The sequence below is a fragment of the Colius striatus genome, chromosome 10 (genome assembly GCF_028858725.1).
Source record: "Colius striatus isolate bColStr4 chromosome 10, bColStr4.1.hap1, whole genome shotgun sequence".
Lineage (NCBI taxonomy): Eukaryota > Metazoa > Chordata > Aves > Coliiformes > Coliidae > Colius > Colius striatus.
In genome coordinates, this window is record NC_084768.1 from 30,778,801 (window position 1) to 30,792,344 (window position 13,544).

Sequence of the window (13,544 nt, forward strand, 5' to 3'; positions counted from 1 at the left end):
CACCCTGCCAGCCTCCACAGCCCCTGCAGGGTCGCTCAGGTGGGACGGGCAGGGCTGGTGGGTGCCAGAGCAGCCCCGCCATGGCTGTGTGGCCCCCAGGCAGAGCCGGGACGGGGGCACGGGGCGGGCAGAGCTTCCCCCGGCCGCCCCCCGTCTGCCTCAGACCCCGCTCGCCCCCTGCCCCGTGGTCGCCTTTGCGATGGATGAAGCACGGGCAGAGCAGCAGAGCAATCCCGTTTGTTTGCGCTCTCGTAGGCTGCCAATTGCCATTTTGGTAATAGAAATTCCTTTCACAAGGTAACGACGGCCAGATTTAGAGGATTTCATATTGCTAATAATTCCCCAAACAGCCATCTGACTGTGTTGTTTTAAAAGCCGCTTAGTTTTTTGCTTTGGAGTTTATGAAAATCTCCCACTCTAATATCCCGAGAGCCAGCCTATAATTGTGTTATTAAATCAATCGGAGCGGATTACATTGTAAAATCAATAGATGGCTGTAATTGCATATTAGAAAGTTGTTCTGCTGTTGTTGATTTTTTTTGTACATGGATAATTATAATAAGCGTGTTTACCTTAGCGCTGATTTGGAATGAGTCTCACTAAATGACTTACGACGGGCTCGGTGCTCCGGCTGCCAGGGGGAGCGTTTGGGATGGTGAGGTGGATGTTGTGGATGGGTGGCACCCACCCACTGGGCTCCCACCGCTTGTGTAAGGTGGCAACTTGGCACCCAGGGCTGCTCCCAGCGCTGGCACTCGATGCCAGAGCACGGCAGGGCTTTGGAGAGATGGCTGGTGGGGTTCAAGATGCAGGTGGTGGTCTCAGAGGGTCTTCTCGAGGATCGGCTCGGGAGTCCCAGGAGGTGCCATGGGGTGTCAGGGCCGGTTTGGCCACTCCTGAGGGCTCTCTGTGGTGACATGGGGCAATAGCCAAGTCCCAGTGGCCACTCCAGCCCATGGCGATGCAGCAGGGAGGTGGGCAGCGGGTACTAGGGAGTGATGAAGGAGAGTGGCTGGGACTGAGGTTTCAGATCAGCTCAGAGGCCAGGGTTTGCTTTGCTGTTGCTTTTTAGGGGGGAATGGGTCAGGGCTGGATGTGAGGTGGAGGTACTTTGGCCGCAGGCAGTTGCATACCCTCTGCCTCGGTCTCCCTGGCTTTTGAGTCAGTTTCCCTGCTAGGTCCTGCTGGAAGCTGGCTCCAGGGGCAGGCCCCACGCTGTTTTCCCGGGAGCTGGCACCGTGGCTTGGCCAGGCAGGACAGCATCATCCCCAGGGCCCTTCCAGAGCCATGGCTGCTGCCTGGGCCGGCCAAGAGGACAGAGGCACAGATGGGCTCAGCTCTGTCCCTGTGCAGGCCAGGGGGGCCGGGGCCACCTCTGCTTCACCAGGCTGTTCCTCCTGCCCACCTCCCTCCCCCAGCCTGGCACAGGGGCGGGGGGAAGGGTTGCCATGAGAGGAGCTGAGGGGGCACTGGTGGGTCACACGGCTCTGACGGGGACGTTACCCCCCCCACTGCCAGCCATCAGCCGGGGAGCCGCGCATGGGGGGGAAGCCCCCTGTGACGCCGGGCGCTGGGTGACGGCTTTGCCACGGGGGTCAGCGGGCGCCGCAGGGCCAGGCCGGGCTGGCAGAGAGCGGCGGGTGGCCCGGCAGCCCCCTGCCCGCAGGCAGCGCCTGGCAGCAGGGCAGTGCCGCCCGCCTGCGCGGGGCCCTCACTCCAGCACGCGGCACCGTCAGCAGGCAGCCCGCTGTCTCCTAGACAGTGAAATATGGCCACAATTAGCCCGGATACAGTTCAATTATGATAAACAGCGTTTGCACCCTTTAAGCCGTGATTAAAAGGCCTCCTCCCGTTGATAGAGAGACCTAATTTCACATTATTATCGCTGTAGCTTGATTATAAAGCACTCCCTGGATTTACAGTTGGGAGATGGATGTGGAGGCTTCTTTATCATTTACACATCAGTAATGATGCAGCCTTCCCTCCACCACAACATCCATCCAGCAGCGGCGGGGAGAGGGGGGCACTGCCTTGCGTGTGTGTGTCTGTGTGTGTGTGTGTGTCCCCTTCCCGGGGCACCCTCTCCCCGTGATCAGCCGGGCCCCGCTGCCACACGCAAGTGGGCAAAGTCACCCTTACGGTAACAGCTTGATAAATGGGCGGGCGGTAATGAAATGGAGACATCAAGGCGTGGGGCGAGGAAGAAAGAGTGGTAATCGGAACGAGTGGAGCTGTCCCGAAACGGAGGGGAGCGGGAAGAAGGATCGCCTCTGCGCCGTGTGCTGTCAAGGGAGAAATTACACATTTACTCTTGCTTTTTCTTAAGGAGACGGCCCTCATAGATCAAAACATGGATTTACAAGCCAATTTTCAACATGAAATATAGACACCGGGAATCAATTTAAGCCGGGCTTCTATTTTAGCAAACGGTGCCTTGAGTTTAGTTGCAGGTAAATAACACCAGCCCGAGCCTGCAAGGCATTTGGGACAGTGTGTCTGGGCTGATGAGGACGTGGGGGCCGTGCAGCTCCAGGCACAGCCTGGGCCAACTCATCCCAGCCAGATCATGGCTCTAACCCGCCATCTCTGTGCTCTCTCCACAGATGACTGTAAGAACATCGCCAACATCATGAAGACACTGGCCCATAGAGGCTTCATCTTCAAGCAGACCTCCAAACCCTTTTGATCCCCAAGGCAAGCCAGGCAAGGGCTGCATGCGCCCGGCGCCGGCGAGGCGGGGGAGGACGGGCTCCAGCGTTAAAAAAAGTAATCATAAATAATTACGGCGACTGAGGCCCAGAGGAACCGACACAAAACACACACACACACACACACACACACACACAAAATAATTAAGAAAACAAAAAAAAAAAGAAAGAAAGGAAAAAAAAGAAGTCAATTTCAGCTGTTAACTCCAGTAGAGGTTGTATATATGGGAAGGCAAATCTGTGTAGACCTGATGTGACTCCCTCTCCGGGCTGCTCCGGACATTATGCCATGCTAGCGGACAGCCGCGTAGGGCGCTTGCACCACATTTTAGACTCGTAGTTTGTTCTTTTTCTTTGGCTCCCTGATTTCCCGTGTCCCTCCTTCCCCCCCCCCAGCCCTCATCCCTCCCTCTCCTGCCCTGTAGCCAGAGCATCCCTCATCTCCTCCCCGGCATGGGCCGTCCCCGCCTTCCCTTCTTCTTCTTCTTTCTTTTCTCTGGTTTTATGTTTTTAGGCCTCGACGGCTGCTGCAGCGAGGCTGGCACGTTGCCGGCGCCTGGGCAGCGCTCACGGAGGCTCAGCAGTGTCGAGACGGCCCCTCGCCCTCCCCGCCAGCCCCCTCCGCCTCTCCCCCCAGCGCCTTTTCCCCTTTTTTGAGTCAAACACTAACCCCTCTCTGACTCCTGTATGTGACAAACGCAATCCGTCTCTTTATGTTCAAGGTGAAGTGCCTGTATTCTCCGCTGCAGAGCCCCTGGCAGCCCCAGCGCGGGCTGCGGGGCCCCCGAGGGCTCCCTTCAGCGGGGTGGGGGCCCGGCGGGCGGGCGGGCGGCAGGAGGGAGGTGACAGCGTCCGTGCGGAGCCCCGTCCGTCCCCGTCCCGTCTGCTCGTGCCTCATGCGGGGCTGGGTGGGCTGCCCAGCCCTGCCCCGGCCCCCCGGTTCTAGCTCCCGTGGGGACAGGCCGGCCCGCAGCCCCGCGTCCGTTGCCGGCGGTGGACGTGCCAGCGCGCGCTGGCCCCCCCGGCCCACAGGAACCCAAGCAGGGGAGCTGCAAAACGCCCCAGGCCCCTGCCCCCAGCTCCCCTCCGGCCCCGTCCGGCTGAGGCTCGGCCGCCCGGGCGCCCGCGGGCCGTGTGCCGGGCCGTGTGCCGGGCCGTGCCCCTCGCAGGTCCCCGCGGACGCTCAGCAGCAGCTGGCTTGTTGCCTGAGAGAGTTGCCGAGCACATCCCCTCCGGCTGGGTGGGCAGTTGGGGGGCAGCCGTGGGGCGGGCTGAGGGCACACGTGTCCCACCCCCCCCCACAGAGTCACCCGGCCCCAGGGCCCTGCTGAATGGAGCCCTGGTCCGGGCGCTGACCTGCAGGGAGGCTGCAGCCCGGGCCCGTGCGTGCATGGCCTGGAGCGAAGCCGGTGACGGCAGCCAGAAGGGCAATACAGGCACTGAACTTGGCGGTACATGACTGCATGGTGTGTGGTGTTCCAGTTAAACCAACCGATAATGCAAACCCAGCATTTTCATTGTCTAGTTATTCCAATCCTTGCTGTAAATGTGCCACATGAATAAAGTTTGGGGGTAAAGGAGCCCGGGCTGTGCCCGTGCGTGTGTGAGTGTGTCCGGGGGGCAGAGGTGGGGCTGTGCTGCCTGGATACATGGAGCAGGAGGCTCTCCCAGCAAGCTGCCCTCCCTAGGGAACAGCCTCCCAGCATGTCCTGTCCGTGCTCCCCAAAAAGGCCAGTTTTGGCGGTGGAGGTGCGGGTTCCCTGCTGCAGGGTGACAGCCACCACCGTGTCCCAGTGGCTTTTGGCACGCCGGAGGGCAGTGAGAGCATCCCTGCATGGCAGTGCCCCACAGCAACCATGCCCAGCCCTGCAGGAGCCACCACTAAAGGGCGGCTCTGGTGCCGCCGGGTGATGGGGACACAACGTCCAGCTGGCACAGAGTGGGCAACTCCCAGAGGGAAGGGGCAGCCCCAGCCCACTTGCTCCAAGCAAAGGTCAGGGGAGTGTTTAATGGTTCCCTCTGTGCGGCCCCCGATCAGCTTTATTGACCTATTTTCAATGGAGTCGTCCAATTAGTTTTCTATGAAAACTAAGAACTTGGCCTTTGCCCTTTACTCCTGCAGGCGAGAAGGCGGCTCTCGAGGACGTTGTCACGGCAGATTGATCGCCCGTTACACTTGAAAGGCAGGTGGAGGGGCTGCGGTGGGCAGCGGGCACACAGCCAGCGGCAGAGGTGCCCACACGGGCAGCACGTGAACCAGGCTGCATCACTGGCTGCAGCCACGCCGCAGCCTCTCTGGGGCCATGCAAAATATGGAGTGCAGGGCTCAGGGAGCCCTCTCCCTACGGGCTGAAGCCAGAGGTGTCTGCCTGCCCGAGGCAGGGCAGCTGGAGGAACAGGGCCTGACAGTGAGTGAGATGAGTGTTTCCTGGCAGGGATGTCCCCGCACCTTGGCGAGGCACGTGGGGCACACAGGAGAGCAGTTACAGGAGGCTGGGCTTGTGGGATGCTGGAGGGAGCTTCGCAGCCCAGAGTAGGGCCTGGTGGCGCCAAAAGTAGCAAGGTTGCAGCAAATCCCACTGCTGCTCTGTGACTGGGGGGCTCAGAGAGAGCCACTGGCACCAAGGGCTCCCAGGATGGGAAGCAGCAGCTGGTGTGCCCAGGGTGGAGGTGACACAGCTCACACCATCACCCTCGCTCCACACAGGCTCAGCAGGGCTAACAACAGCTCCAGCACAACTTCTCTATCAGAGGGACCCTAAAAAAATCGACTCTGCCACCCCAAACCCAGCAGAACCAACAGTAGGCAGCAGCATGGGGCAGCCATGGCCGTGGACAGAGCCACAAGCAGCCCCGCGGCCACTCTCCAGCACCGGCTGCAGGCGCCTGGGGGCCATGCAGGGCAGGGGCTGGCTCCCACTGCTCTGCTTGGAAACAGCTCTGCTCCCCCTCCTCGCTCAGCACAGGAGCCTCATGGGTTCTGCACGTTGAGAGGAGGAGCTGGAGGCCGGCTCCCTTCACTTTCTCTAGGGACAGCAGGTGGGAGCACTCAGGTCTCATGGAAAACACACCTGCCAAACCAGTTTCTCCTTGTGTTTAAGTGGAACTTGTTGTGTTCCAGCTCCTGTCCATTATCCCCCAGTCCTGTCACTGGGCACTACAGAAAAAAAGTGTCCCCCCATCCCCCTGACATCAATCCTTTAGGTACTTATAAGTGTCACTGAGTTCCCCCCTCAGTCTCCTCCAGACTAAACAGCCCCAGTTCCTGCAGCCTTTCCTCATCAGGAAGATGCTCCAGCCCCCTGATCATCTTGGTGGCCCTGCACTGGCCTCTCTCCAGCAGTTCCCTGTCCCTCTTGAGCTGAAGAGCCCAGAACTGGACACAGGACTCCAGAGGAGGCCTCACCAGGGCAGAGCAGAGGGAGAGCAGAACCTCCCTTGACCTGCTGCCCACACTCTCCTGGGCAGCGCACCCCAATATACATGAGCTAAAGGAGCAGGCCTTGCAGACCTTCACCCTCCACAAAGGAGGTTCCAGAGCTGAATCAAGCTGGAGGAAAGACAGGGCCACTCACACCAAACAGGGAGCATCACCCCAGCCCTGTGGCTGCAGGACACGCTGCCCCGGCACGGTGACTGCAGGCAGGTCCCTGCCCTGTCCCCAGAGGCCTGCAGAGCCGCTGCCCCAGCCTGCAAGCACGCAGGGGCTGGAGGAGGCAGCGCTGACAGCTCTCTGGCAGGAGGCAGGGCTCGCCCTGCCCGGCGCTGCCCGCTGCCTCCCCGGGGAAGGCGGCTTCACGTCCCGCCGGGCACACGGGCAAACACAGGCTGGAATTTGCAGGGCTAACAGTTAAACACAAGGCACACACGGATCCTGTCAGAGGCCCTGGCACGGCCGCCTGCGCGGGGTGCGATTAACGGGGAAATAAAAGGGCCAGAGGAGCCAGGCAGCAGCGCCAACACACGCCCTATAAAAACCCAACCCGTGGTAATCAGGGGGAACCGAAAGGTACGTTTAAAAAACACCCCAAACCCCACCCTGGAAACAAAGGAGCTGGGTTTTGTGGCTTTCCTGGGAGGGCTGGGGAATTAATGGGGAAGAGCACATGTGTTTGATAATCTTTATATGGCAAAAGACCCATCTTTCAAGTATGTCACAAATTCATATTAATCACCTTCCTATTGCCTTCCGTGGCGCAGCTATTCCAGTTGCCTTGGGCAAAACTGGGGACTGTCTGGTTAAAAAAAATGTTTTACATTATAATTTACAAGAGCCTACAAGTCTAGTTTCTTTTAATGGAAAGAACGATTAAAAAAAAAGAGAGAGAGGAATATATATACACCCTGGTATATATACACTATATATATATTAAAATATATATATATAAAAGACAGATATTGTAACTCCATCTGGAAAGAGAGAACGTTTGATCTTAACAATGTTAACTTCTAGCTTTCAAACAGGCTCAGAAAACAAGAAGTCAGCAGGAGTTCAGATAAAGGAAGCTTAAAAGTCAAATAATTCTGACTCTGAACCCGAGACTTCTTAGACTCGAGGTCCTTTCCTTTACCCATTAATGGGCTGACTTGTGAGCTCGGGAACAAAGTGCTGCAATGTGAGGATTTCTGAGAGTCACTCATTACAGATCACTGAGTGGAGTCTGAGTTGCGGAAATCAAAGGATCCAATCTGGAGTAACTGGCTGAACTTCTGCTTGGAACTAATTTGTTCCGAGTTGGGCTCACCTTTCACCTCCCGAAGGCCCTGAGTAAAGTCCCTCCCGGGGTCAGCGGCAGCCGGCACCGGGGGGATCCCAGCTCGGCTGCCAGGGGCAGGACGGGCACTGCGGCCCCGAGGAGAGGGCAGGTGGGCAGCCAGGGCAGGATGAGGCGGCTTCCCACTGCCCCATGGGCTCTCACCCCTCCTAACCTGGGCAAAAACACCCTGGTTGAGGTGCCCCCCACCCCACTGCTGGCCGAGGGGGATGGTACCACAGTGTCTCAGGACCCTGGTGTCCCTTTTACCCATCTGCTCCAATCCCTGGAGAGGAATCCAGGCACCCAGGACAGGGCTCAAGAGGCAGGACTCATTCCTGGCTTTGCCACTCACCCCTTCCAACATCTGGAGCAAGATACTTCTCTCCAGGGAAACAAACCTGGCTTCAGGGGAGCAGCTGGTTTGGAAGCTGAACTAATCCGTCCTTAATCCAATGTGTGGAGTGCCATGGACAAGCACTGCCAGACAGCACAAAGGGATTCTCCAGCTTGGAGGAATTTGAAGCAGGGAGATTAAATGATTCCCCCAAGGGCCTCCAGCATCTCGGTGGCAAAGCACACACTTGAACTGGGGAGTGCGAGGCTGGCACAGCAGGGCTGAACCGCTGACGGACCTCGGCAAGGGAGGGGCAGAGGCAAGGGGTCACCCAGAAGCACCCAGGGCCAGGGCTGCAGGAGGGAGGGAAAGGCCACTTCCAAGCACCTGCACTGTCAATATTGCCACCTCTGCTGCTGCAGGGTGGGGGAAGAGCAGGGCACTTGCCAAGGCAGGTTGCTTCCTCAGCACTATGTCCTGGGCCCACTGCGAGTGCCCAGCCACCCCCTTCTCAGCGCTAACCCCAGCCCCCTCGTCTTCCAGAGGCCACCACACTGAGCAGGGCAGGGAGCACCACCAACACCTGGCCCGCACTCAGCTCGGCCCATCTGTGGAAAAGCTGGCTGTGGGCCACAGGCTGCTTTCTCTCCATCACCTCACCCACAGCCATAGGAAAGGTTGAGGACAAGCACAGTGCAGGGCCCTGCCTGACCCTCCCAACATACCTGAGCCAGGCTGAACGTGGTACAGCGGTCCCATTCCCCTCCTCTCCAAGATACCCCTCCAGCTGGGATGTAATTCTTCCCCCCTCGAAAGGTAGCATAAAATGGTCACAGTGTGAATGTGCTTGACCTTTTGTCTTGGACTAATCTAATTGTGTCGTCTTTGTGTAATCAGCCGGTAAAGGTCAGTGCTGTATTTAACATGGGGGCCCTTTAGGTACTGAATTTGCCTTGCAGTGAATTAACTTGATTATATTTCTCTCAAATATGTCAGAGACCAGGTCAGTTTAACCCTCTCTGCACTGCCTGGGCCCACCCCTTTGTTTCCAGCTCCAGGAGGTGGCACTGAGGAACAATGGGGTCAGAAACAACACGCATGGGCTCCCTCTTCCTGCAGCCACAGCCGCCTCCACCACCGCCATCGCCACCGCCACCTCTCCCACCTTCCCAACAAGCAAAGTCTCGAGGAGCAGCGAGCGTTGGGTGAATCAGCCCGAAAAGGAGCGCAGGGAAGGGGTGAGATTTCAGACTGAATAATGCAGGAGGGTTTTAAGAAAACAATTCAGAAGACTTCTTTGCAAACATGAACCTGTCTCAGCGGAACGCTTCCTTACGACTCCATATTGTCACAATCAAACAGGACATTACTCAAGTCCAGATTAACGCGTCGCCTCTGCCGTTGACAGACAAGGTGTTCTCAATATCCTGCAATACATTGTACATTTTAGAAAGTGAAGGTCTGTGCCGCTACCAGGGGCAGTATGTCTGAGGCGTCGGGGATGCCACGGTGTGCAGACGGGGCAGCTTTTACCAGGCAGCTCAGCTCAGCTGTGCCAGGGGACTGCGCAGAGGGGAAAGCAGCCTCAGCAGAGCCCCGCGCGTGCCCTCGGCTGGGCAGCCTGCCCTCCTGGAGGTGGGGGGAGGAGAGGCTGGTGATGCACATCCTGCACAGGACGTTGTCCTAGGGCTCGCAGTGGAAGAACCCCTAGGCCCGCCTTGCCTTTCTCGGCACTGGAAGTAGGGTCATAAAACCACCTCTTTGCTCTTCAACACCTCTCCCCTTCCCGAGCCTCCCGCTCCAGGCAGGGCTACTGCTTGACGCCAGGGACTCAGGGCAGGTCACGGCTCGTCATCCCAAGGCTGCTTTCCCCACTCGCTTCCCTCCGCTGAGCGACCCTTACGGGGCTGCGTTCTAGAAGGAAAATGCCTCAGGCCTGCAGCTGCACTGGCGTGTGGCTGTTGCTGCCCTAGCGCAAGCTCTCGTCACCCAAAGCCTCGCTGCTTTGGTCCATGGTGGCACCCACGTCAAGCCATCTGCCTGCATGCAGGATGTAGAAAGCCCTGCTGACCCCACCTGTAGCACCAAGAACACTGTCCAGCACAGGAGACAAGCCCAGAGAGCAGCACTGGGCCCTGGGGGGGACGGGCGTGCTGTGCTCCCTCGGACCGCACGCCTGGAGGAGAGCAGGGCAGCATCCCCAGCGCCTGTCAGGGCAGCTGCGTCGGAGACCTGAGCGCTCCCTGTTCTGCCCCCCCAACCTTCCTTCTCACCGAGTTGGGGGTCAGTGGTGCTCCTACTACATCAATGATCTGGTCCTTGGCATCTCCCTTGCCCTCCTCGATGCCGAGCCCTGCCTGGCCATCCGGGTGAGTGCCCTCGGCACTGAGGGGGCCGATGCTCCCAGCTTTGGCCAGGGCTTCGTAGCGGTGCCGTAACATCTGCAGCTCGTACTCGCAGTTGGCAAAGGCCTGCTTCAGCTCATACAGCAGCACCAGGTCGCTCCGCAGCTCGTTGAACATCTGCACAATCTCCTCTGTGGGCATAGGGTTGAGATCTATGGAGGAAAAGGAGGTTCTGTTAAACACCCAGGCTCACAACGGGACAACTGGAAGATCCTTGGAGAGGTCCCGGCTGTCCATCCGCTCCCACAGACACGCTGGGACTCACCTCACATGGACCATTAGCTAACAGCATCCCTAAGGACTTTAGACCAGCATTTCCAGGCCGTCCTTTGCCTCTGGCCAAGGACTAAGGGTGAACCTGCAAAGTCCAGCGCTCATCAAGTGAAGGATGGTGGGAGATGCAGCTCAGACCAGATGGCTCAACCTTGCCACCCCATCAGGTCACACAAAGAGCTCTCAGCCTCGGCAACAAGTCCTCCCACGCTGCTCCAGAGGGCAAAAGAGCTCCTGCTGCTCCCTACGCTTTCACCAACAAGGGGTGAACAGGCCAAGCTCCCTTGCCTCTCCTGTTACTCTTCCCAGGGTAGGAGAGGCAGAGAATTGCTCTCCCGCTGTGTTACGGACACGTTTTCATGCAGACTTGAACTGCTTGTGGCTGGGGCTGGCAGATCACATCCCACACCATGCATTCTGCTGCAGCCCATCACGCAGAGCCAGGAAGAGCTGCGTGTTCTGGAGAACAAAAGGATGAAGCTCTGCATGTTTGTCCTGACAATAGAGCAGTGTCTCCCTGCACGCAGGGATGCCCAGGTGACCTCTCCCTGTGTTCACCGACACAAAGCCCAGGTGTGCTTCTGCACTCTAAGGCACCGCAGGGCTGGAGCACCAGGAAGCCCTCGAGATGCATGTGAGCGGGGAGTCAGGAACCCCTCCCTATCCCTGTGGAAAGTGAGCTCTAAGAATCACTCACTTCCCTAAGGCTTCCCTGGCAAGCAAAGATGGTAACTCCATCAGTTTTAAAGCAGAAAGAGGAAGCCACCCCAGTTGAGCCACTTTCACCAGCCACAGGAGGCTTCCAGCACTGCACAGTCTCTGAGACAACACGTCAAGCTATAAACCAACAGGTCCAAAAAAACCTACCAAGAGTTAACAGCAGTCAGTGCTGGGAGCAGGCTCAGTAATCTCTTGTAAATCACCAATAAGGCACTTTTTTTTTTCCCCCTCCTCCTTCTTTTTTTCCTATTTTTAAAAGTCCCCCCAGCCACAGTGGGGGGAAAGGGGATCATCAGGTGTCTAATCAAGGGGCACTACGTGCTGGGACCTGTAGTACCTGCAAACCACAGCCAGTGCCCGGAGGGCAGCAGCCAGCCATGGACTGCACTTCTCCTCTGCCTACGAGCGGGTATTGTAGATGTGAAGTGAACCCTTCTTTCTGCTGCTAAGACACTGGAGTTCAAGAGTGAGGGCTGTGTGTTTACTCGCCTTTCAGCGGAGATGCTCCAGATTTTCACCCAGCATGCAACCTATAAAGGGGGGGGTGACGAACAGTCCCAGACGCATTTTGGACTTGCCACGGTGAGCAGTAAATTAAGAGGAAAGGAAGGTTGAAAGGGAGCCAGGGCAGCCCCGAACAATGCGCGTGCCGTGGTCACCAACGCGCTCAGAAGTACCTCTCCCGGCAAGGCTGAGATTTGCCTTCCTAATACTGTGCTGCCTCTCTTGATGGTTAAAAAGGCCCAAACAAGAGAGAAACAAAGGCTCTTTTAAAACAGTTTTTTTTTCTACTGGGAGGGAAAAAAAAAAACCCACCCCTGTGCATCTTGTTCTGCCTTTTACCCTCTGTCTCTCCTCCTTTTTTTTAAACACATAAAATATTTTAAAAACCATTCACATACTGTTATTCAAGAAACTGGCTGTATTACTAGGGGAAAAAATAGCCCATCTCGAGAACAAAGGCGAGCTCTGTGTGTCTCTTTCTCTCTCTCTCTCTCTTGCGTGCCCCCTTTACTCACCTACTCCGAGTTCCATCAGCATCTGCTCCAGGGCTTTAATCTTCTTCTGTCCCACCGAGCTTGGCAGTTTCATCTGGAACACAAAGGTAACAGAGCCACACAGCTCAGAGATAGCCCTCACTCACAGCCGTCTAGTTCAAAAGGCAAGAGAGCTTTTCTTTTTATAGTGCAGGGGGAACAAAAAAAGAAAGGGAGAGAAAGGAAAATCAAGTGGTAAGAGAGGGAGACAAGGGCTGAAAGTTTTCAGACTAGGTCCGAGGGCAGGTATTGAAAAGCCCGGTCATGAGGGCTTTTATTTTCTCTCTCGTGTGTGTGCAAGACACGCTGTTTTACAGTTTCCATGTGTCACTGAATTAACAACAAAAGTTCTTCTTGGCTTCAAACCCTCTCCCGCGGTGCCCAGCCCATCAAAGGGCTCATTTACACAGCGGCTAATGTGCAATGCTGCCCTACTTTATTCGCTTTAGCCGGCCTGATTAGACTCATGCGCTAACAGACTCACTTCTCCTTTTACCTGCTGAGCCCCAGACCTGTGGGATTCATTTACAGAGCAGGCTTTATAACAAAGGGGAGAGACAGAGAGAGCACAGTTACTTGACTGGCGGAAGTGTGAACACACATTTACATCGGAGCTAAGGGGCTAGGTGAGAGAGGAAGCATCAGATGTGAGCTATGAAAGGGAACAGGAGCTAGCCAGGAGAGGAAGAATGCATACACTTAGCAGGGTCCTTCCTCTGCATTCATTTGGGCTCTAGCAGGAGTGCTAGCTGCTCAGACCAAGCGTTTATTAGATTCCAAGCAGCACAAATACAGCTGGCACAACATGGCAGGAAGAACAGGTTTCCAAGCCCTGCAGGTGTATCCAAGAAGGAGTGAAAACATTTTCAATCCTCAGCGGTGCCACAAGACAAGACCAGGAAAGAAATGATTCTCAGCAGGGGCAGCAGCAAACACCTCACTGCACAAGGTCGCAGGCTGTCCCTCCATATCCAGCCCAGCTCTCACAGGGAATTGCTATCCCCAGCCCAGGCTGCCCAGCAAGCCACTGAACAGCTAAGAGAGGAGAGCAGCCATCCTGCAGACTACTCTGATCAGGGCCCCCAGCCTGGGCCAAACCAACACTGGGCTGGGAACAACCCAAAAGGAAAAGACATTCCTTACTCCCTTAAAACTGGGCTCTGAGGTGAGCTCACCAGAGGGTCCCACGGTTACCTTCCCACAAGCCACAGCTTAAAATTCCCCTAAACAGCCAGCTCAGTGTCAGTCTCCCAAATCAGGCTCGTCTCCTTCACAGTGTTCACTGCCCCAACATAAAAATGACAACATGA

The 13,544-nt window shown here is 56.8% G+C and overlaps 2 protein-coding genes across 5 annotated transcripts in view; one reads left to right on the forward strand and one right to left on the reverse strand.

The window, feature by feature from the left end:
* The window catches only part of ERI3 (ERI1 exoribonuclease family member 3), a 133,659-nt gene extending 129,360 nt beyond the window's left edge, over positions 1-4,299 (forward strand). Inside the window, exon 6 of the mRNA XM_062004011.1 lies at positions 2,604-4,299. Within this exon, the coding sequence (XP_061859995.1) occupies positions 2,604-2,686 (83 nt within the window). The 3' untranslated portion in view covers positions 2,687-4,299. The remainder of the gene's footprint in view (positions 1-2,603) is intronic.
* A 4,769-nt stretch (positions 4,300-9,068) lies between these two features.
* The window catches only part of DMAP1 (DNA methyltransferase 1 associated protein 1), a 30,771-nt gene continuing 26,295 nt past the window's right edge, over positions 9,069-13,544 (reverse strand). For 3 of the 4 annotated variants that reach the window (XM_062003894.1, XM_062003895.1, XM_062003896.1), the window contains exons 9-10: positions 12,217-12,289; positions 9,069-10,356 (exon numbers count right to left, since the gene is read on the reverse strand). In XM_062003894.1, the coding sequence (XP_061859878.1) occupies positions 10,010-10,356; positions 12,217-12,289 (420 nt within the window). In that variant the 3' untranslated portion in view covers positions 9,069-10,009. The remainder of the gene's footprint in view (positions 10,357-12,216; positions 12,290-13,544) is intronic. The other variant, XM_010201335.2, reaches the window with a different exon arrangement.